This window comes from Barbus barbus, assembly GCF_936440315.1.
Source record: "Barbus barbus genome assembly, chromosome: 7".
Lineage (NCBI taxonomy): Eukaryota > Metazoa > Chordata > Actinopteri > Cypriniformes > Cyprinidae > Barbus > Barbus barbus.
In genome coordinates this window covers 4,395,390-4,420,436 of record NC_136735.1, presented here as the reverse complement: position 1 = coordinate 4,420,436, position 25,047 = coordinate 4,395,390, and the positions used below count along the sequence as shown (strand labels likewise).

The following is a 25,047-nucleotide window of genomic DNA, read 5'->3' as shown; positions in this document are numbered from 1 at the left end:
GCAACCAATTTATGGAGGCTATATCTTTAACACCAAGGATTTCTGCAGACTCTGTTGATCTTCTCCATGATTTCTTTAACTCAAAAGTTAAGAATGTTATTGATGATATTGATAGCAAAATATTGGAAGAAATAGTGCAGCACCTTAAATCGTCAACCTTCTATCTTGACACACTCTCTATATCTTTTTTTCAAAAGTGTGTTTAACTGTTTGGAAGCAGATCTCTTAAAACTCCTCACTTCTTTCTGGGACTTTTCCAAACTCCATGAAAACTGCAGTTGTTAAGCCCCTTCTTAAAAAGTGCAATCTTGATAACACCATATTGAGTGTATAGACCAATATCAAATCTTCCATTCATAAGTAAGATTATTGAAAAGGTAATTTTTAATCAGCTGAACAACTACTTAAACTCAAATGAATATCTGGACAATTTTCAATCTGGTTTCCGAGCACATCACAGCACAGAGACAGCACTCATTAAGATAATAAATGATATTCGCTTTCATTCGGATTCTGGCAAAATATCAGTGCTGGTACTACTAGATCTTAGTGCTGCGTTTGACACTGTCGATCATAACATACTTCTAGAGAGACTGGAAAACTGGGTCGGGCTTTCTGGGATGGTACTCAAATGGTTCAGGTCATACTTAGAAGGGAGAGGTTATTATGTGAGTATAGGAGATCATAAGTCTAAGTGGACGTCCATGACATGCGGAGTCCCACATGGCTCAATTCTTGAACCTCTCTTGTTTAGTTTGTATATGCTCCCACTAAGTCAGATAATGAGGAAGAACCAAATTGCCTATCACAGCTATGCTGATGATACCCAGATTTACCTAGCCTTATCTCCAAATGACCACAGCCCCATTGACTCCCTCTGCAAATGAATTGATGAAATTAACAGTTGGATATGCCAAAACTTTCTTCAGTTAAACAAGGAGAAAACTGAAGTCATTGCATTTGGAGACAAAGATGAAGTTCTCAAGGCGAATGCATACCTTGACTCTAGGGGTCAAACAACAGAGTCAGAAATCTTGGGGTGATTTTGGAGACAGACCTTAGTTTTAGTAGTCATGTCAAAGCAGTAACTAAATCAGCATACTATCATCTCAAAAACATTGCAATAATTAAATCATTTGTTTCCAGTCAAGATCTGGAGAAACTTGTTCATGCCTTTATCACCAGCAGGGTGGATTACTGTAATGGTCTCCTCACAGGCCTTCCAAAGAAGACCATTAGACAACTGCAACTCATCCAGAACACTGCTGCCAGGATTCTGACTAGAACCAGAAAATCTGAGCATATCACACCAGTCCTCAAGTCCTTACACTGGCTTCCAGTTAGATTTAGGATTGATTTTAAAGTTATTTTACTCGTTTATAAATCACTAAATACATTGCCTATATGCTCACTGAATATAAACCTAACAGACCACTCAGATCATTAGGATTGAGTCAGTTAGAAACACCAAGGGTTCACAAAAAACAAGGGGAGTCTGCTTTTAGCTATTATGCCACGCACAGTTTGAACCAGTGTCCAGAAGAGATCAGATGTGCTAAAATATTAGCCACATTTAAATCCAGACTCAAAACTCTTCTGTTTAACTGTGCATTTGTTGAATGCGCACTGTGCTACGTCTGAACTGATTGCACTGAACTTTCATTTTGTCATTTTCCTTGTTTTTACTGCTGTGATAATCATTTTCTATTCTTAACTGTTTTAAATTAATTTTAAATACATTTTATATAATTTTAAAAGTTTAAACTGAAGGCTAAAGTAAGTGCTGTGATGGTAAAGAGAATGTGGGCAAAGAAAGACAAAGTGTGTTGGTTAATCAGTTTAAAGTAGGACCTCTGAGTTCAATTTGTTTGGTTTCTGGTTAGGGACTGTCTGAAAGCGGAGGGAGTGCGGGAGGGGGAGAGCAATGGACTCACTCAGATATGAGTGAGAGACACCAGCAGAAGAAAACTGGTGTCATAATTTAGGTACACCTGTAAATGTAAAGGTGTAGGAGTGCACATCTATAGATTGAGAGATGTGCAAAGTCCGGGAGGGACAAAATGCATTCTCTAAGGCACTAAGAGCCCTAGAGGCAATTAGTGCATTTGAAGGTATAAATACCGAGAGAATGTGAGATGCTAGAAGGGAGGTTCTAGTCGTGAGTTGCTCTACCAACTCTAAATTCCTACCATTAGAGACAGGGGCATGCCCCGAGTTTTAGCGAATAGGTAAGATATGACGGTCAAAGTAAGTAGGGGGTGAAGTAGTGGAATACTTAGGTGTTTTGAAAGGTTTTTTTCCCGCTCACTTAGTGCGGAAGAGTTTGAACAAAGCTTGAGAATATTTGTTTTTAAGTTTCTTGTTTTTATTATTATTATAATATTTTTTTCAACTCATTTTTATTGCTGTGATCAATATTATTATTGTATTTATTTTTTTATGACTATTTTACTTTCTTTCATGTAAAGCACTTTGAATTACCATTGAAATGTGCTATATAAATAAACTTGTCTTGCCTTGCCTAATGTCTTTTCCCAGACAGCAACATGGTTTTGGCCCAGATCCAGCCCACATCTGGCCCGTGTGAAATCCATGCGAGCCAGTGGGTTACACTGCTTGCTGTCTGGGTTATCTTCAGTTGAATTCATCTAAGGCTGTGGTTGCAGTCAGTTGTAGTTCTTGAGTTTCTGTTTGTCTCTTTTTTTCTGTTCTCTTCTTTCCTTCAGTGATTTTGCTTGTTAACAAGCTTAGACAAGCTGAGAGGACTCAATGAGGAGGATCAACTAATCCTTTGCCACCCTATAATGTTTATGACAAAGCTGAAGATGCCAAATGCTCAAATTATGATAGTATTAAATTATTTAAATTAATTTCAAATGTCTTATTCCTTCTTAAAGAGGCTGTTTGATTTAGTTTACCCATAAATGTTAATTAATGCATTAACTATCAAACATGTACTAACATGTAGTTAAGGATGCCATTATTCATGCATGAATCTGTATGATTCCAGTCGTAGTTAAGGATAGTTCTTCATTAGTTCATAATTAGTTAACTTCTTTGATAATCATTAGTATGCAATTAATTATTAATTTAGGCATTAGTACATGATTATTTGTGCACCCTTATTGTAAAGTGTTAACAAAATATATTAGATGAGAAGCATAAATTAATCCTGTAAGAAATGTGAAATGCATATTTAAAAATTCAACAACCTCCTCATTGCCAGTTTTTCGAGATGCACCCGGCTGCAGCCTGCAGATCGAGGCGGGCCTGCACCTGGGGCGGGGCTGCACGTGTCGCCCCGCCCACAATGCTTCTCATTGGTTATTGGCAAAGTAATGACGTAGATCGAGGCGGGGCTATATGTGGGGCGGGGCTACACATCTCGTCCCACCTACAACTGTTCTCATTGGTTAGTGGCGTCAAGTCATTACGTCAATTCTAGCGGTTTTTCATTTACGTTCTTCTTGGCTGCATGGTGAGTACAGGCGAGCTACGTCTCTTGTCTAATTTGTTTAATTACAATTTTTAATTCTGAAGTGCCGTTAAGTGTGTTGTTAAAGGAAATGTAAAGTAGTTTCAAAATAAAATCGCATAACTTTACTCACTCAGCCATGTCACGCAAGGTGTAAAGGTCTGCTTTTAAATAACCAGGTCTGCGTTTCCCAAAAGCATGGCATAATGCTGCCTTCACGTTCTATCGGAAATTTAATAATTCTTACTATTGAAGTTGTAATTACGAGCTCATCGCATTAGTGTTTTGGAATGGGAGGGCGTTCATATGCAATGTTTACGAGAGCACTTGAAGGCAGCATTAGAAAGTTAGTGTGTGGTTTTAGTGGGATTATGAATTTGATAGTGTTCCCAAAATAACCTTAAAAATAAATACAGTGGCAAAACTGAACCAGCAAAAGTAATATAGGACAAGTTCATATTAACAATGGCTATACAAATTTATTGTTTTTCTGTGAATAAAATTATTAATTGTTAATTATTTAGATTTTATTATAATTATATCTAAATTATATCTAATACTGATTCTCTGTATTTCCTTCTGTTTGCAGATCCTTGTCATTGTCATCCCCACCCCTCCATCTCTCCTCTTTTTTGGTTGTTCCTCAATTTATAACCCAAAGGCTCTTTTAAGAGCCATTACCCCTTGCAAAAATGCACAAAACGGTGTTAAGCAAGGGGGAATGTGAGCAGTATTTAAAAAGCTGCACTAGTGAGTGCCCATTCTGCAGGTACTCCAGTATGCCAGAACTGATGTATTATCACATCAAAAATCACTTTCAGTGGGCAGTTCAACATCATGGTGAGTTTAACTGTCTTTTGCTTATCTCACTTTAGTTAAAGTATAATATGGTGCTGAACCAGCCAGCAATGCACTGTGCATGCTTCGGATTTAATTTCTTGTGAATTTGTAGAAGAATATTTAATTTTAAGGTTCAGGTAAACTTAATTTTCTGCATTCTGGGCATTGACCATGGGTCTTTGTTGCTGAAATCACAAAAAAATGTGCTTGCACATGGATGGTGCTGATGAAAATTCTGTCTTGCGATTGTCCACTGTCCAGAGCAAAATGCAAACAAGTGAAGGTTAAATTTAGGCAATTTTCAATAAACTTATTTTCTTTTGTTTGTCCCTTCAGATTTCACCATTTTAAAATGTAGTTTAAAATGTCGGGCAAAGTCCCACTTTCACTGCTGCTATTGTTCAGCGACTGTAATGACTCGGGCAAATTTGCTGAAGCACATTGCCACACATGCTTCACCACCAACCCAGCCTCGGTCTTCCTCGGTCCAGCAGACGCCGCCTCGGTCTTCCTCGGTCCAGCAGACGCCACCCCAGTCCTCCTCGGTCCAGCAGATGCAGCCCCAGTCCTCCTCGGTCCAGCAGATGCTGCCCCAGTCCTCCTCGGTCCATCAGACATCGCCCCAGTCCTCCTCGGTCCATCAGACGCCGCCCCAGTCCTCCTTGGTCCAGCAGACGCCGCCCCAGTCCTCCTCGGTCCAGCAGACGCAGCCCCAGTCCTCCTCGGTCCAGCAGATGCCGCCCCAGTCCTCCTCAGTCCATCAGACGCCGCCCCAGTCCTCCTCGGTCCAGCAGACGCCGCCCCAGTCCTCCTCGGTCCATCAGACGCAGCCCCAGTCCTCCTCAGTCCATCAGACGCCGCCCCAGTCCTCCTCGGTCCATCAGAAGCAGCCCCAGTCCTCCTCAGTCCATCAGACGCCGCCCCAGTCCTCCTCGGTCCAGCAGACGCCGCCCCAGTCCTCCTCGGTCCATCAGAAGCAGCCCCAGTCCTCCTCGGTCCATCAGAAGCAGCCCCAGTCCTCCTCGGTCCAGCAGACGCAGCCCCAGTCCTCCTCGGTCCATCAGACGCCGCCCCAGTACTCCTCGGTCCAGCAGACACTACCTCAGTCACCTGGCATCCTCCTAAAATGCTCAGCTCCCAAAAAGAGGACTGTCACTTGCAGCCAATGTGATTTGACATTACTGGCCAAAAATCTACGAACTCACATTAGAAGGCATCACACTGAAAAAGAAAATGCAATTACTCCTGAGAGGCACTTTCAATCTCAGTGCATTGATGAAAAAATTGGCATTTTTGCTGTTGAAAAGGCTTTTCTTGGTCAAGCAACACCCATACATGTGATAAAAAATACTTGGGGTCCAAACTATCGGTCAGCATGTGAACTCGACCAGTGTATTTTAAATGCAGAGTTTGCCCATAACTCTGGGATACTGCCCTTTGAGTGTTGCCATGTCAAATCGCTGTCTTTTTGTAAATTAGCTGACAACCCCAATGTTGCACTGACAGAGAACAGTCTCTCTCAGCTGGTGCAGCAGAAGTGGTTTGGAGAGGGAAGAAAAGCCCAGCTGTTAAAGTTGCAGCAAGAGGCAAATACTGCAGAGACACCTTTGTCTTTTCATGTCACTGTTGGAGGTCCATCAACAAAGCATTTCATTTCTGTATTTGAACCAACAATGTCCTATTACAGCAGGATGGGAAGAGTCATGGTGGCTTATAATAAAAAGAAAAATAACTGGCATTGTCCTTGTGCCCGGCCTCGCCAATCATGCATCCACAAAGCTACGGCAAAGTGGCATCTTTTTCAGATAATGCCACAACTCTTCAAGAGAGTCAAGAGTTCAGAGGAGGTTTTCAACTCTGTTCATACATGCAATGATGATGCCAGCTGTCAGGATGTTTCATATCCCCCCAACTCTCCTACTGTTAAAAGGATGATGAAATATATGCTGGAAAATAAGAAAATTCCAGTTGACATTCCACAGACCATTCTGCAAAAGTCAAAACATGGAAAGGCTTTCAATACGTTCCCAAAACATCTTGTGCCTGAGGAAGCTGAATGCAGAATATGCAAGGAAGTTTTGAGTGAGCCAATGATGATAACTTGCCAGGCGAAGATTGTTACATTCCATGGAGTGATTCAGGGTATTGCTTTGATAAATATTTTTAATGTTGCTTTGATAGATATTTACTTTGTCAGTAAATAATCTTTGTTTTCTCAGGTGTATCTACTTACTACAAGCTGTGTAATAAATGCAACCTCACATACAGATACCAAGAATGGAGTGACGGTTTGCACAACTTCAATGATAATGTAATCCTCTCGCTACATTTGTGTGTGGTTTTGCGAAGTGCACTACAGGTATAATATTAGAAAAGGAAACCAGCTGTTTTACTTTTAACTTTTTTTTTTAAACACTTAACGTATTATTAGTGCTAATGGCTCGGATAAGACATGCATTTGAGACTGGCTTGGGCTTTAAATGAGTAGAACTTCTTTTGTAGGATGAGGGCTCTTGTTTTTATTTTATTTTAACTATTTCCCCCCCTTATTTCTGTTGTTCCTCAAGAATCACACAGCTGTAGGTAGGGTTGTGCAGATAATTGAAGCCACAGAAGGAGAGTCCTTGCCCAAAGGTGACCTAATCATGCAGGCGTATCTTCACTTTGAGGCTTTATCTGATCTGGACTACATTTACTCCTGTGTGTCCTGTGGATACAATCCTTGTACTGTAATTATGGACCTTCATAAAAAAGGAGTGTTCAGCATCCCAGGTAAGTATAAAGTTATTGTAGTTGCATTGGTTCCTATTATAATTTTGTTTTGGTTTAAATTATATTCGGTCTGAATATTCACATATTTAAGTTTCTTTATATCACAGTGAGTGAAATTCAGTCTCCACCTGCGACTTATGATGGTCATGTTGACATAGAGGAATTTTGGGATGCAGTGGCAATGGACATGATAAGCAGAGGGTTTTACCCAAGTAAGTTATGATTCTGATTTGTGTGTCACTGCATGATAATGTGATTTGATATTATGATATGGCTTAGTGTAATTAATTCATTAAATAATTTAAATGATTCATTTATTGTAATTAAATTTTCGCTGTAATATTTGCAACAAATTTCCAAAAGTCCCAAATATACAAAAATTATCACATGAAGATGCATTTACTAGAGAAGCAAAATGACTTGTATTCTCTTTAAAATAAGTTACTTTTTCTTATCTTACTAGCAAATATTTAGCTTGTTTTAAGCATAAATGCACCTAATTTGGTATTTGTTTTAGAAAACAAGACTTGTCATTTTGTTTTTCTACTAAATGACTTGATGTAAGCTAAAAAAATACTCAGTGAGGAGATTTTATACATATACAGTATATTGTATATATAACAATAAAACGGTGAATTGCAATATTTAGCTTTTCCAATATCATGCATTGCTAGTTGCATTTTTTGTGGTTAGCGTGTTGCAATAAATGGCTGTATTTTTCTCCTCAAGGTGGCAAAGAAAACCCATTTACAGTTTCACCAAGTTACCACAACTGGTCCCCATGGATAGGTCCAAAAACAAGGGAATCGGCAATGGTATTAAACACAGAGAGTGCAAAGGTTCAATCCTCAACTGATGGGAGTGATGTTGATGTGCCTTTTACTGAGGAAAGGCTTGGTGATGAGCTGCTCCACCTTAAGGTAAATAGTAAATTTTTTACAATTTAGTTTTTTTGGGTTTTGGTTTACCACATGAAGCTATTATTACACTGTTGGCTACATAGCACAGTGGTATGTATAGGGTCTCTTCATATTATAATTTTATGTTAATGTATTTTGCTTAACCTACTCCCATATGTGGATATTTGATCAGATTCAAGATTTGAAAAAGCTGTGTCGACAGTGTGGGGTTGATGTTGTTGGTTCCAAAATGGATCTCATTCTCAGACTTCGTGATAAAATGTCAAACAGAGTGACGTACAACAAGGTGTTTGAACAGGTGTGGGGTGCTTCTGGTAAGTTAAGTTTTTTGTTACTTAATGAACTTAACATTATAGTACTATAAAATAAACACTAATGAAATATAATGGCAAACAGCCTAAAACAGCAATAAGTCATATCTCTATAATTTCAAATGTATTGTTGGAATGGTTTCACTGTCTTTTCAGAAAATGTAGGCCTAAGTTTTCATTCAAATTTTTTGTGTGCTTTTAGGTGGCCTGGGTGTGATAATGTGTCCTTGTGGTATTGTGTATTCTATTAAATTTAACTTGAGAGCAGAGAGTCCCCGTGACTTTGCTGACCTTTTATTGTCTTGGAAACACTTTCCCAATATTACAATTTATGATTACCCTAGAGGATTAGTGGCACACACAAATAAACGTATGCCACTTCGCCCACCCTTCCATCCCTTTGAGGGCAGAGTGCAAGACCCTTTCTCTGAAAACATACAAAAAGCAAAGGAAGGGAAGCTAAAAGTTCATCTTCCCTGGCTGGCTCACAGGAAACAAAATGTGGATCCTGACTGTCACCCATTGACGGGTTCCTCTGAACATTATTGCCTGTGTGATGTTTTTCACCAAAACAATAGTAAAGATGAGAGAGATGTGTTGCGCACTATTGGTCTTGTACCAGAGCTGGCTGGAAAGATCAATAGTCAGTGTGCAGAGCAACTGTTTTCTGAAGTAAAGAGAAACAATTACTTCATGAATATGTTAAGACCATCTGCGCACATATTTCTTGCTCGAAACATCCTTCACCACCGGAACCTCGCACGGAACAGGAAGAAGTTGGATCAGTTCAAGAAATTGCTCAGTGGCAATCATAATTTGCAATTGGATTCCAATGGAAAGGCCATATTTGGTAATGTTTAAATATTCTATTAATGTGCTGCATGCGAGTAGGTCATTCCATTCTATTAATTGTACTAACTATAGCTTTATAACACATGCATAGGAGCAGAACCAAATGTGGGACCACATTTTTCAGAGACAACCCAAACTTTGAATACAACTCTGAATGAGAAAGAAATGCATACAGGTTGAAGTTGTTCTTTAACTCATTGAAGTTTGTGTGATTTTTGCTTAAATTTAAGTGATTTGTTTGTATCTTTTACTTGTGTACAGCTGTCCAGTCGCAGTGTGATCCTAAATGTTGTCCAAATCCTGTGGTAACAAGCCTGAACCTAGTTAAAGCAAGCAAAACATTTTGGGGAGCCATGCCAAATGAGGGGCAACAGCAGTTGGTAAGTTCATTTTAGGGATTCTATCTTTACAAAATACTGTTCATCAACCTGAGCATTTATGTATCTTTATCTGAATATTAGCTCAACAATGCTTTGGATGTCGAAAAGTGCAAAGACGAGCCATTGGCAACTGTATATAACACTACGCTAAAACGATCAGACCTGTGCTGTCTGGGACTGGAAAATGACATTGAGGGAACGGTACACAGTTCAAAGACATTATGTTTGAATATAGCAATTAATGGTGAATGTTGTTTATATTGATTTTCTATTTTATTTTAACGCAGGTTCTCAACTGTTGCCTGAAATTGGTAGAGACCATAGCAAAATCACAGGTGAAATATTCTATATTTTGTGCTCAAATTACTTAAGCCGCTTAAAGGGATACACCCAAAATGAATATTCTTTCATTTACTTACTCTCTAAAGCTGTCTGTGCAGCCTAGATATCCATCATTATGAATGTTAAATACTCACCCTCAAGTTGTTCCAAACCAGAATGAGTTTTGGGGGGTACTATGGAATTATATACAGGTAAAGTCATAGGCCAAAATTTTCATTTTTGGGTGAATATCCTTTTAAGCTGCTCCTTGGCTGGAATATACTTACTTTTGTAGATGTGCTTACAGTGGCCAAATACTCTCAGCTGTTGTTGTATTTATTATTTAAAATTCTCAGTTTTGCCTTAGGTTAGATTAAAGTATGTTCAATTTTCCATACAGAATGTGAATGTTTTTTCGGCCAATTCATATCAAACTGCAACATGGCCAAACAGGACACTTGAAGAACACCTTCTACACCTGCCTGTATGTATTATAGTCAGCTCAGTTTAATATGAAACCCAGACACACCGTTTCCAAATTTTGGTGATGTCAAATGTTATTTGTTTTCAAGCTGGATGAAAAGATTGACTGGTTTATCTTCCCAACATGGATACCAGGACATTGGATGGTTTGTGTAAGTAATTCTGAATCTGTTGTTTATCTGGGATAACTTATGTCTGCATAATTTTGAGATACTTTTTGATCTATAAACCGCAGTCATCTTTGTGTGTGTGTGTATATATATATATATATATTGTGACATATCAACAGATTATGAACCCAGGAGAGCGTGACATTTTTTTCCTTGATCCTCTGCACGGCCAAACATTCAGTCAGGAAGAATACATGCTCATCTACAGGTTTTATAGTGCACTGTTCGGAGTTCAGAGATTGTGGTCGTTCCTAACCACATTTTGATAAGATTGTGGTCTTTCCTAACCACATTTTGATAAGATTGTGGTCGTTCCTAACCACATTTTGATAAGATTGTGGTCGTTCCTAACCACATTTTGATAAGATTGTGGTCGTTCCTAACCACATTTTGATAAGATTGTGGTCGTTCCTAACCACATTTTGATAAGATTGTGGTCGTTCCTAACCACATTTTGATAAGATTGTGGTCGTTCCTAACCACATTTTGATAAAAATGTGGCTGTTATTAACCACATGTAGGTTTATCAGCTAGTGATTTGTTCATCTGACTTTATTTTTAGGAGGCTTATTTAAATGGTTTTGGAGTTAGGATCAAATTATTTTTACAGATCACTTTTTTGTAAACTGTCAATGAAAATGTTTATATAATACTCATGGGAAGTTCAGGTTCTGCCCCACATTTCAGTTCTCTTGTATTGTTTTGTTTGCTGTAGTGCAGTAACTGTTTTTCAAGTTATGTTCTTTTGTCATCACAGAAACATTGCACAAATCTTGTCTCCTGGGCCTTGGCATGAATACTGTGTCAACGATATTACGGTACCAATATTCATTTAAATTAATAACTGTAAAAGCATTGGAAATTGTTTTTCTTTTCAAAGTAGCTTGACAGTGTGCATGACAACATCAACAGGGCCTTCCACTACAACATCTCAGCAACAGCTGTGGTGTCTTTATCCTGATGGTAAGTTTATAAAGCTGATGTGTTGCTTGCTAGATGTTTATCCAGTATATGTATCTTAACAAATGTATTTGTAATGTTTACCATTTCAGTATTCACTGAGCTTTGTGACTGCAGGGGCTTTTGATTTTACAGAGGTAAGTGAAATATGCAATGGCAAACCCCTATAATATTAAAATGTAACTGAGTATTTATGTTTATTTTAGCTTGACGTGCCTTGCATCAGAAGGTGGTGGTGTCTGCTGCTTTTGGAGAATTTCCCCTTGAGGTTTGTTTTCTTTCTTTTTTTTTATTTTATATTTTTGAACTTACACTCTAATTTTTGGTGTGCAGTCACAATCGCATTATAAAATCCATCGAAGCTTCAATGATCAATGACTTAACTTTTCCTTTGAGTTTGAGAGAATGTTTTATTACATAATATAAAATAATTGCATTACACACCTGTCCTGTACTACTTTTCACTGCAGGTCTGATGGAGAAAGACGGGCAACAAAAAGACAAATGAGGCATACTGAAAAGAATGTATGATACATTTAATTAGACTTTTTCTTCTCTTACATATATAGACTGACTTGTATTCTCTGCTATACTTTTAGGCACAAAAGGCAAGCATGACTGCTGAGTTGCAACTTTTGGATGTACGATGTCTTTTTTCTTTTGGGCTGGAATACTGTAATATTCCATTCAAGCAAATGGATTAATCATTTTATAAATACTTTCCAGTTACCCATGGAGGCCTTGGAGATGATTCTCCTTGAAGTAGTGCTACAGGATGGAGATGCTGCCTACATGAATCTGTCTCTTACATGCAGTTGCTTTAGGGCAATTGTAAACAAGGCCCGGTTCCGACAGAAGGCACACTATGCATGGCTTGACAGTAAGTGTGTTAAAGTTTAAATTTGTGCAATGAAGTATGCATAAGGTTGGCTTTAAGTAATCTTGCTTCTTGTTTTTTCTAAAGCACTGGCATGGTTAACATAATCTTAGATGTGCATATGAAAGAGTTCTGTTTTGTGTGTGTTTTTGGATACAGGTGTTGTGAACTGGGGAGCATGGAGTGAAGCATCAAAGGCTGAATTGCGGGTGCCTTTTGAAATTAAAGAGTGTAGCACATGTAAAACCTTGTTCAAATCCTGCTCAGGTTTTTACGGTAATGGGAAGCGTGGTTACCTGAGAGGATTCTACGACAGCATAGAGGACCCTGACTGCTGTTTCATGTGCCAGTAAAGTGTAAATAAAGAAGGAAGGTTTAATGATTAAAGGAAATTAAGTAAAAAAGATGTTATATACAGATGTACAAATTTCACCTTTCTTTTTTAGAATTAAACTGTTTCATACCTAAATAAATAACAAGGAAATAATTGTCTTGGCATGTTATTCATATACAAACAATGCTGGTATTTTTACCATAAGCTTTTCATTATCAAGTAAATCCATAAATTATTAATTTGGTTAACAATATGGTTCATTAGTTAACATGAACTAATAATGAACTGCACTTATACAGTTAACTAACATGAACAAACAATAAACTACTGTATTTTCAATAACTAATGTAAACGAAGATTAGTAAATACAATAACAATTGTATTGCTCATGGTTATAGTTCATGTTAGTTAATACATTACTGTTTAATGAACCTTATTGTAAAGTGTTACCATTAATTTTAATAACATCTTTATTATACAATATTTCACTTTTATTTAAATGTTAATAACACATGTAACAGTAAAGCATATACTGAAATTAAAATAAAAAACGACCATAAATAACTTGTAAGTGGTAAATGACCAATACACATGAATAGAAATAACTTAAACTTAAGTTGTAAATAAACTATATTCGTTGACATTGCGACTGCAATGTGACAAGTCAAAAGCAGTAACGTTAATTGGATTCTTGCTTGGAAATGTATATAATGAAATGTTTTCCAAAGATTAACAAATTTGCAATGTATTGTTTAATACTATATAAATTTACCAGGTATAAGTAATTAACGGGTTCACAGGTTTGTTTTATATAATTATGTATTGCTACCAATTATGTTTCAACCGCATTTCCTGTTTACCGCGGCGTCGACGTCATTACTTTGCCACTAACCAATGAGAAGCATTATGGGCGGGGCGACACGTGCAGCCCCGCCCCAGGCGCAGCCCCGCCTCGATCTACGTCATTACTTTGCCAATAACCAATGAGAAGCATTATGGGCGGGGCGACACGTGCAGCCCCGCCCCAGGTGCAGCCCCGCCTCGATCTGCAGGCTGCAGCCGGGTGTACTTGAGTTTTTCAGTGCACTGCAGAGTGTTAAAAGTAAGCAGTGTTAAAGTTAATGAGATAATTAAGAGATTCATTGAGTGATGATTGTGCATTAGTGATGAACACCTGCTGTTATTGAGAATTACAGAGGATCAGATGTTGATGTTTTATTGGTTAAAATTGTGCCACCATCATGGAGGTCAGTGTTTGCCTTATTTGGGTGACTCTGCTTGTTAATACCAGGTGTGTTCATTAATGGTCAATCATCACTCAATGACTCTCTTAATTACCTCATTAACTAACAAACCCCATGCTTGGTAGCACTGCTTCAGTGCTACTTTTTTAACACTCTGTAGTGCGGACACATATAGACACTCTGCAGTGTTAATTTGACACCGAGGATCTTGCTGTGTGTTTATTCCAGGGTGATGTACAAGGAAAAGATGCTGATGCTTCTCTGACAGCCTTTGTCGTGATTGCTATGCAAGAGGGCAGAGAAATCTGTGTTGGATCAGTTGCTGTAAGTACACGTCTTACCCCATTGTGTTTGCCAAAAACATTTATTTATAAATAGATGTTTTTCTTTTTTCTTCTTGGTTTTAACATTGTACACATGCTTTTATAGAGTCTGACTGAAAGCATGAGGAACTCTGTTTCCTTCTTGGAAGGTCGCCTTCCACAACTGCGTAATCCTTACGCTGTTGCGATGACGTCCTACGCCATGGCCAATGCCGGCAAACTCAATAAAGAGATATTGATGAAACATGCCACCAAAGGAAAAGGTCAGTAATAAGTCATTAAAAATATTTGTGTTTTGTACAACATGGAATATAAAAGAAGTCCAAAAGGAATGAAAGCAAAGTTTGTGGTGTAATGTCATTTGTTTGTATCAGTAAGAGTACACAGCAAACAATCCAGTGTGAAATCAACTCTCCTCACTGTAAAAAAATTCAAGCGGTTTCAACTAATTATTATTTAGTAACTAGTTCCACAGAAATTTTACGTTCAGTCAATTTCTGACTTCAAAGTGTTATCTGAATTGTTATTTTTTTTAGTTGGCTCAACCTTTAGTAAACTAGTTTTATAGTCCATTCAACTAAAATGTTTTAATTGGTCAAACATTTAGAAGACCCTTTACTCCATGTGTTTTAAATGTTACCTCAACTAAGACTTTTTATTTGGGCATCATAAGAAATTGCTGGGGAACTACAATATATATATATATTTTTTATAGTTTAACAAAATTATTAAAAATGATTAAATGGTGTTTATTAATCACTAAAACACACACTTTACAACACATAATAGCCTTTATTTATTGACAATCTCCATTTATAATGTTTTTCATACAAATTAAACATGAAGAAAAAATGGCCTAAGGTCAGTAAATTAATAACAAATTTTCATTTGTGGGTGAACTATCCCTGATAATCATACAGATACAGCCACATTCCCCACACAACACACACACACATATATGAAAAATGTTGAAGAAAAAAAAGAAAAATAGTTATTTGTGAAAAAAGTCAATCGCTAAGTTCCGCCAGCGTGCGTCACGCGCTGTCTCGAGAGAGCACCAAATTCAAATAAACAGTGTTGCCAGATTGGGTGGGTTCCCGGGTGGGCGGTTTTGAATTTGATTGTGCTGGTAAATATTGGGCGGGTGGACAAAATTTGGGCTGGTTTTTGGTCAGTTTGGAGGTTTTCAAAACATATAAATTGTATAAGCTAATTGGTTAACAAACAAGCCTAAGTGTGCATAGCCTACTGCATGCACTGCGTACTGCGCACCTACTGTGTGATTTTTCAATGTAAACAGTCAAAACAGTTTTATTTATATTACTTACCCAAACCCTGCCCCTAAACCTACCATCTGTGAACAAAACGCAATATATAGCAGGCAGATGCAACTACTGTCATAATTTATTTAAAAATTATTAATATACGCAAAGTGTTTCCTATTTAAAAAAATGGAAGACCCTTCACGTCGAAAAGTGACGCTAAAGGGGTACCTTGAGCGTCAAAAAGCGACGCCAAAACCAAGCGTCAATATGTGACGAGTTGGGATGAGACTATGTTAAGCAGACATACATGATGATTCATGAGTGACAGGTTTTTAGCGAGATAACGGATCTGATTTTAAATGTATAAGTGATCATAATGCTTATATGGTAAAGAGTGGAGAGTGTTTTAACTCTCAAAACGTGAATTACACCTGTTGAGGGAGATGACACGAAGGCTATATCACTGCAACTCCGACATCAGCACAGTTAAATGATTTAATCAAAATCTATTTATATCTGTACGATCCTGTCTTTTATCTTTTAAACGGTCCAGATTGGTATATCCTTTAAAGATGCTGGACTTGTTAGTTTTGACTGTGAAAAAAATCTATATTATATTCAATATGAACTTCACGAAAGACTTAGTTCTGTGTGAAATTATAGAACGACACGAAGGTAGAGCATTATTGTTGTTGCTAAAAGAATTTATTGTTGGATTATTATACACAATCACACAGTATTGACTGTCAATGGTGTGTGCATGAACAAGTGCAATACCTATAATTGCGTTGCTTATTCTGATCGCTTATATTGGGCACATTTTTTGCATTTAAATTCTAACTGTTAACATTGAAAATGATGCATGTGTTTTTTCGAGGGTATCGGTTAATTTCTTCATTGCTGTTTTGACAGTGTCTGCATATTTTAATCATATTTGGTAGTTCTCTTTAATGTAGGCTATTGTAACACCAAACCAGCAGAGGGAGCTCTCACCAGAGTACTGACTGCTTGCCACTCCCTCTGCTTCCTCTACTGCCACTTCCTGTTTGTTGCTTTATAAGCCAGAGACTGAGCACATGTCAAACTGAAGTATTGCCAGTTTACCTGCCTTACCAAGCGTTTACCATTGTCTTTCTAATTGCCTTGCTGTGTATAACTCTGCCTGTTGACCTCGACTCTGATTTCCTGGATTTACCCCTCTGCCTTTTTGCTCGTTTGGACTGATGTTTGTGTACAAACTCTTTGCCTGTCTACTGATTCCCGCCTTCTGGATTGCCCCTGTGATACTGGTATAGACCTCTTACCTGACTTCACGTTTCTGTTTGTTGAAACCCCTTTTAATGAACTTCTGCGAATGGATTCTAACTCTGATTCTCTGATTCTGATTCTTCCCGATTTGATCCATGGGTAATTTATCTAGCATTATATTTCTATTATTTTGTCATTATTTCATTATAAGGAGTTAAAAATAGCACTTATCAACCTTGATTTACATTATATCACTTTATTTTGACAGACTGGGCGGTTTTTGGGTGGGTTTTTATGAGCTTTTGGGCGGGAAATCGTCCATCCAATCTGGCAACACTGCAAATAAACAATGTTCCGTGTATCTGTGACTTTTTTTTTTTTTTTTTTTTCAGTGGATGATCTCATTCTGTTTGTAAAACTGTATGCTACAACACCGTGTTGTTTTTTTTACCACCAAGACACTGTTTTAGAATGTAATTTATTCCATAACGGACACAAACAATAACTCTCCCGAAGAAATGAAATGTAAACAAAGGAATAAACATCCTTATTGCAACGTTATTAGCCCCTTTCACACAGTAATACCAGGAAATTGGCATAAAATTACCGGAACGACTTTACTGGTAAATTAAAAAATGCGCTGTTCACACAGGCAACGACATTCCGTCTTTTTTCCGGAAACGCACCATTCACACATCCATTCCAAAATACTGGTAAATTATGTGACATCATTAACCTCAATGGCTGCGCTTGTATTTGTAAACATGGAAGGTATGCAGTCAGTCTTTTTGTTGAGGGTTCATTTTTGTTTCAAACTTTTGCATTCATGCAGCTGCTTTTGTCCCAGAGACATCGTAATAGACAACTACAAACCAGTGCTTAATGTGAAAATTTTGAGGTCTGGGAACAAAGCAGGGTGATGGATCCAGCATGTGATTAGAGGAGGGAGAGGTAACAGAGCATTCAGCCGATTACATTGGTGGGCGCCAGTTTAAGTGATTAACAGCGTGCATCAGTTGCTTTTATTAAATTTTGAACACAGCAATTTCCAGGCCCGGGGTAAAAAAAAATACTAAAAAAATAATGAAATTTTGTAATAGAGTTATAATTAATCATGTCCAGAATTTCGTGGGGGATTGTGTGTATATTACATAGTTTTACTCATCCCCGCAGCTTTCAAGTTTATAATGAGGGAAATTCCTGCAAACATTTATTCAAGATAGCAAGTAGGTTATATGAGTAAATAAATCCACACAAACTAGCAGATTAAATCAGTCATTTGAAAACAGCCTGAGTGATTCAGCTGGACTGCGTCTTCTCTCTTTCACTCTCTTTGTTGTTGAGTTTAAGCGGCCAAATACACACAAAATGGTCATCCTGGCGAGTATCCAGGTTTTTTCTTAAGTAAATGTGAACAGTTGAAAAAAAAAAAAAAGTTATGTTTACACAAATGCAGAGGTCTGTGCGACAGACATGGGCGGATTATACATGGGAAAGTATGGAGTGAATGCGTCATCTGTGTCGGAATGTGTCTGTGTCGTGATTGGCCCAGAGTAGACGTCTTACGTCAGCGCGTTTTGAACTCGTATGTGCAAATACCGGTAATTTTCCTTCAGCGTTCACACACAGCAGAATTCCGGTAATTTACTGGTAATGTTACAACTTCTCATACCGGTAAATTGCCGGAACGAATTTACCAGTATTTTTGAAAAGGTCCTGTTCACACATGGTCTCTTTGTTTTTCCGGAAAAGTCTGTATGTGTGAACCCCGCTAGAAATTTTCCGTTCCCAGAACATCCTCAGAACGTCCCTGCTGGTTTCAAGGACATTGTCTAACGTCCCCAGAACGTTCTGAGAAAGTCACGATGTTGAGTTCTTTAAAGAGTTGGGGGACGTTATTTGGAGGATCTTCACAGAACATTCAGGACGTTCTCGGAACGTTTAGGGGACCATATTTTATTTGGAAATCTGATGTTCGCAGAACGTTTCATTTGAAGTAACCATGTTTGAGATCAGTGTCTGCTTTAGTTGGGCTCTTGACCCTTGACTTTTGCATTAGGTTTTTGTTTTGTTTTTCCTCTGGCTGTTATAACCATGTGTGTCTCAAACATATTTGTTACAACAAAAATTTGTTCTCAAAAGCCCAGATGAAATGATCAGTAGTTGGTTGTTATAATTATAATGACAATCATCTATTAGTGAACTAATGTCATTGAGAGTGAATATAGACTCATTGTGTGTCTTATCTCTGATTAAATGGATGTTGTATCAATTATAGTGAAAGTGATTCTAAGAGCCAGTGGTTCCGTGACAGTCAGTTAATATAAAAGGCTTTCCAAACAGTTTGTCCACAAAACGTTTCCCTCTATGGTTGCAATTAGACTCACACAGACATCAAGAATCAGCTTGTGAACCTCAACAATGGTGTCCATTTAAAAAAAAAAAAAAAATCATGCAGCAATGCATGCTGGGAGCCACTTATGAGTTTTGTCCTATGCTAGTACCCAGCATGCCTTGCTACATAATTATTATTTTATTTTTGTTTTTTAAATGGTCACCATTGTTGAGGTTCACAAGCTGATTCTTGATGTCTGTATGAGTCTAGCTAATACCATAGATTTTTTTTTTTTTTTTTTTTTTTTTTTTTTGTGGGCAAATTGTTTGGAAAGTTAGAGTCTGGGAATGTATCGTTACAGCGGCAATGCATTCTGGGAATTTAGGTAACGGGAGCTACCGCGGAGACTGGATATGGATAATATAGTGAAAGGTGCCATAGAATGCATTGATACAGTATTTTAAATTGTTCTCTGATATCTACACAGAAGGTATGTGGCTTAAGTAAGGGCAAAAAATCTCCAGAAACGATTTTACATGTCCATTTATAACCCTAGGATTTCTCCCTAGAATGAAACGGTCTGTTATTGGCTTATTTGGCAGGGTCATGAATAATAATGAGCTCTGCTCTGATTGGCTGTTTCACAGTGCTGCTCAATGTTGAGCTCTGCTCTGATTGGCTGTTTCACAGTACGGCTCATCAGCAAGAAGGAAGCACAGGGAGGAACATATATATTTAAATACTTTCTCTCGCAGTTATATCGTCGGGTAATTATACTGTATATAAAACGCGGGCTTCAGGGAGCCGTTATTAATATGCGAGGCATTGAAACTGCTTTTGAACGATCCATCGATCGCGTTATAGTTTCACTTTCAAGAGACATGATCACACAAACTATGTTTACATTATGGAGCAACAGTACTTACCACACATTTCACAAGATCAGATGCTTGTCAGTGGTGCTCAGGATCTGTAAGTCATTCGCCATCATCCTCATCTCTCCTTACTGAGAGTGAAATCTTATGTACTGTAACAGGCTACCGCTAGCAAGGAGCTAACCATGTCCCTTTAGTGGCTCGCGTTATTTGCTTTCTGGGCCTTTCTGAATACAGACACCAACCCATCCCTGCACTTCACACCCCCTGCACGGCCTGGAACATAAAATTTATTTTGTTATTTTCGCTGTTGTCCGCGCTTGTTTATTTACAATACCTGCAGAGCTTCTGATGGTTCGGCCGGCTTAGAACAAGGGCGGGTTTATGCAAATGTTGGGGGCGTAGTGATCCCGACTGTTGCGTCACAGTCGGTGTTATGTTCTGATTCGCCTGTTTTTCAGTGGTCTTTTTTAATCACGAGATTTACATACGAAGGAGAAAACTATGGTGTTTGAGGCTCACTGTATGTCATTTCCATGTACAGAACTGTTATTATTTAAATATGCCAGGGTAAAGACAGTTTTTCATTCTATGGCACCTTGAATATAGACGTCGATATTATTTAATGTTTCTATTATTCTACTTAAGATCGCATTGGAGTGGTTAAGGCTCACTTTACATCATTTGCCATAGAAATTTGCCTTTGCACAGCCAGTGTGAAAAACATGCTTTTTTTTCAGCCTTAGAAAGTTGAAAAAGCAGAGGTATTTCCTGCAGACATTAATAGATGCCATAAGTTAGCCCTTATCAGTGTCTGCATGAAATACCTCTGCTTTTGATTAACACTGTTGTTACAGTAAGCATTAATCATTCAACGCGATCTTAAGTTGAATCACATAAACAAAATAACAGCCTTTAAAATGTCTACCTTCATACTCGGATGAAAGTTAAACTGAAACTCTGTAACAACTGAAATAAGATATGGCTTAATAATTGATCTCTATAGATTTAATATACAGTGATTTACATTAAACTGTAAGCCCTCACACTACAAATAAAAGAAAATCATATATGGAAATTATCTGTGGCAGCTCTTTGATCCCCGGCCACTTGTTTGTAAGGATTAAGTTTCATTCATTCATTTATTTGATCGTTTATCATTGTTAGGCATCTCTAATAATGATGAATCTTCAACTTGGTTCATTATTTATTTGCACAGCATCCACAATACACATCGATTCAAAGCAGCTTATAGTAAGTTCTGTTACCTCTATAATGGCTTAATTCTTTACACTGAGCAGATTTACTGGGCAATATTGTGATATATAACAAAGCTAGATCTTAAACAGTGGATAGTTTAGCAATGTATTCTCCCCTTTAAAAAATAGGCATGGTTTTGCTACTCTAAACAAAGTGTTTTAGCAGTTAGCCTATATCAGTATCACTGTAGTGAAGGAGACTAAATAATGAATATTTGCAGCCTCTCAGACAAACCACAGAGCGAATTATTTGATTAAATTTTTTTTAAAGAGATTTACTTATTAGTCCGTTTTTTTCTAAGAGTATGTAAGATGGTTTTCAAAAAATATTAATAGTAAACGGTCGGCTTTTTTCTGTGGTGATTTGCAAGTGTTTACACTGTGTGCCCCTGAGCGTTACATAAAACATGGCAGAATCTGATGCGGCGTGACGTAGTTTGCCAAGCTCTAACTGACTGTCACGGAACCACTGGCTCTTAGAATCACTTTTACTATAATCAATACAACATCCATTTAATCAGAGAATATACACACATAGTGGCAGATCCAAGCGCACAAATCAACTTACGACAGACATAACGTGTGATTTATGAAACCTACGTAAGCTGCCAATCCCATCGTACGAAAGATCGTACGTTGATAAATGTGGCGGCAGAAAACAATCGTCATTTGAATATCACGCCCCTAAAAACACCCCGCTTTAGAAGCCTCGCCCCTAGAGTTTACGACACGGAGAAACATAACCCGGCCAAATAGAGGAAGTAATCTAATGAAAGAGAAATTGATCTTACTCCAAAAACACCCGTTAACCTTATAATTGCAAACAATGGCATTAATTGATATGTATATTAAATACCAGTAAATATAATGAGAAATTTATAAACATTATAAACACTATATAGATTTAGTTCTCCTTAATCCACAACAAACCCTTTAAATTTAACAGTATTACAAAACAAGAATGAAAAAAATGAGTAGCTATAAAATTTTATATTAAATTATGAAGTAAAACACAAATTAGGCTATAGTGGCATTCATTATAAACAGAATACAACGTCAAGCTAAAATGAATTTATTAAAGCGAAACTAAGCGGCATTGGGCTCACAAGCCTCACTCATTCGACATCTAAATGTTTCCATTTTTGCCATGTAACATTTGGTTGCTAAACTATTATCTGTGATGTAAACAAGGCTTTGTACTTCACTTGAGTTCCAATATCCACGTAAAACCTCACCCTTCACATGCTCAATAAATGTTTGTTTCAGCGCTGAACGCTGATTTTAACCGTGGACCTTGTAAATTGTGCAATGTAATATTTGTTTGGTTGCCTGCATTTGTTTGATTAATGCCTGAAATGTCAAGTTAGTAACGCTGAAATGTTGCGTGTGTGCGTGTGAGGCACCTGCGTGATCACCAATCAGTTAAATAAAAAATAAATAAAGTTATAGAAAACAAATAAAATGCATTAAGAGTGTCACAAAAACGAAAGTGGCCTATACTTGTCGCACTTTTTTTTTTCTTTTGTTAAACTGTTAATTAAGAGAAATATATTTTGTGTAGCCATATTCATTTTATAATTTCTGTTTTTCTGCATTCACAGAAGCGCTGCAGGTGTGTGATACGACGATGTGTGATTTCTCATGGTCTATTTATGCTGCTATTTGCGCATAAAGCTAAAGCCCCGAAAGGAAAAAAAAAAAAAAAAAAAGCAATTTGGGAAAATAATCTAAATGAACAAAATGATGTCATTATACAATTCTCCGAAATCCTCTATGCTGCACGCAAGTTCAGGCTAACTCAAAAACTTGTGTACACGAGCTCAGACCTGACGTGAGATCTGATTGTAATCACCGCTCACGTCCATATTGATAAATTCCAAGTTTTGCATAGAAACGACCGTACGCCCAATTTTCGGTCATACGTCCGTTTCATAAATGAGGCCCAATGAGTCTGTTCACTCTCAATGAGATCAGTTCACTTATAGATGATTGTTATTATAAATATATAACAACCAATAACTGATCATTTTCTCTGGGCTTTTGAGTTGTAACAAATATGTTCAAGGAACACTTGCTTACAACAGCCAGAGAATAAGAAGAAAAAAATAACACCAATATCAAGGGTCAAGAGCCCAACTAAAGATCTCTAACATGGCTACTTCAAATGAAAATAAATCAACATCTAAACCTTAGTTAATTCTCAGTAAGATCTTCTGTAGATGTCTGACAGAAATAAAGTCAAGTCTGCTTTATTGTCAATTCTTCCACATGTACAGAACATACATACAGAGAATTGAAATTGCGTTACTCTCAGACCCTTGGAGCATACAGTTAACATTAAACACTGACAGTACAGATACTGATACAATACAGATACATACAGTTTAAACGTACATACAACTATACAGATATACAAATGAGGACATTGTAGAAAAAGAAAGAGATAGATAAAGTGGCATAAGGCACATGGCAGATAAAGTGCAAACCAGTTAAATAAAACCAAACTGTGCAGCTATATGTGTAGTGCAAGAAGAGCTTATCAGTCTGTTAAAGTGACGAGAACAGTATTTTTATCAGACAAAGAGGTAGTTTGCAGTCAATGCTGGATGAGGTAGTGATCAGTCCAATGCTGCACAAGTGACAGGTGCTGGTCACAGTTTGTAAGTGGGTGGGGGGGTGGAAGGTCCTGGGGATGTGGGGATCTGGGGGGGGGGGGGGTCGTAGTATCAGAGTTCAGTGTTGCATGGGGTAAAAGAGGGGAGGGGGGGGGCAAGGACGGGAGGGAGTTCAGCTTTCTGACAGCCTGATGTATGAAGCTGTCCTTCAGACTGCTGGTACTCTGCAGTCTCCTCCCTGATGGCAGCAGACTGAAGAAGCTGTGTGTTGGGTGGGTGGGATCACCTGCAATGCAGAGGGCTTTGCGGCTGAGACGGGTGCTGTAAATGTCCTGGAGGGAGGGGAGAGAGACACCAACGATCTTCTCAGCTGCTCTCAGTATGCGTTGAAGTGACTTGCGGCAGGATGCGTTGCAAGCACCATACCACACAGTGATGCAGCTAGTTAGGATGCTCTCGATGGTGCCTCTATAGAAGGTGCACATGATGGGGGCTGGGGCTCTGGCTCTTCTAAGTTTGCGGAGGAAGTAGAGACGCTGCTGTGCATTCTTGACCAGTGCTACAGTGTTGTTAGTCCAGGAGAGGTCCTCTGTGATGTGCACACCCAGGAACTTGGTGCTGCTCACTCTCTCCACAGTCGCACCGTTGATGGTCAGAGGGGCATGCTGAGTGTGTACTCTCCTGAAGTCAACAACAATCTCCTTCATCTTCTCCACATTCAGAGAGAGATTGTCACTGCACCACCCGGCCAGGCGGCTCACCTCGCTCCTGTAGTTTGTCTCATCTCTGTTGCTAATGAGACCCACCACAGTTGTATCATCCGCAAGCTTAATGAAAAGGTTAGAGTGGTGTGACGGTGTGCAGTCGTGGGTCAGCAGAGTGAAGAGGAGGGGGCTCAGCACACCTCCTTGGGGGGCCCCAGTGCTCAGTGTGATGGTGCTGGATGTTAATGCCGACCTGTGCTGCCAGAGGTCTCCCAGTCAGGAAGTCCAACAGCCAGTTGCACAGAGAGGTGTTGAGCCCCAGCTGGACCAATTTGTGATTGAGCTGTTGAGGGATGATTGTGTTGAATGTTGAACTGATGTCTATGAACAGCATCCTGACATATGAGTCTTTTTTGTCCAGATGTGTGAGTGGTGGGTGGAGGGCAGTGGCGATGGCATCATCGGTCGAGCAGTTGGACCTATA

General features: G+C 38.4%; 1 protein-coding gene across 1 annotated transcript in view; it reads left to right on the top strand.

Moving 5' to 3' along the window:
- Window positions 1–25,047, top strand: part of LOC306872969 (complement C3-like) — a 139,067-nt gene that overhangs the window by 71,397 nt on the left and 42,623 nt on the right. Inside the window, exons 27-28 of the mRNA XM_079421942.1 lie at window positions 14,168–14,263; window positions 14,369–14,525. Coding sequence (XP_079278068.1) covers window positions 14,168–14,263; window positions 14,369–14,525 — 253 coding nt within the window. The remainder of the gene's footprint in view (window positions 1–14,167; window positions 14,264–14,368; window positions 14,526–25,047) is intronic.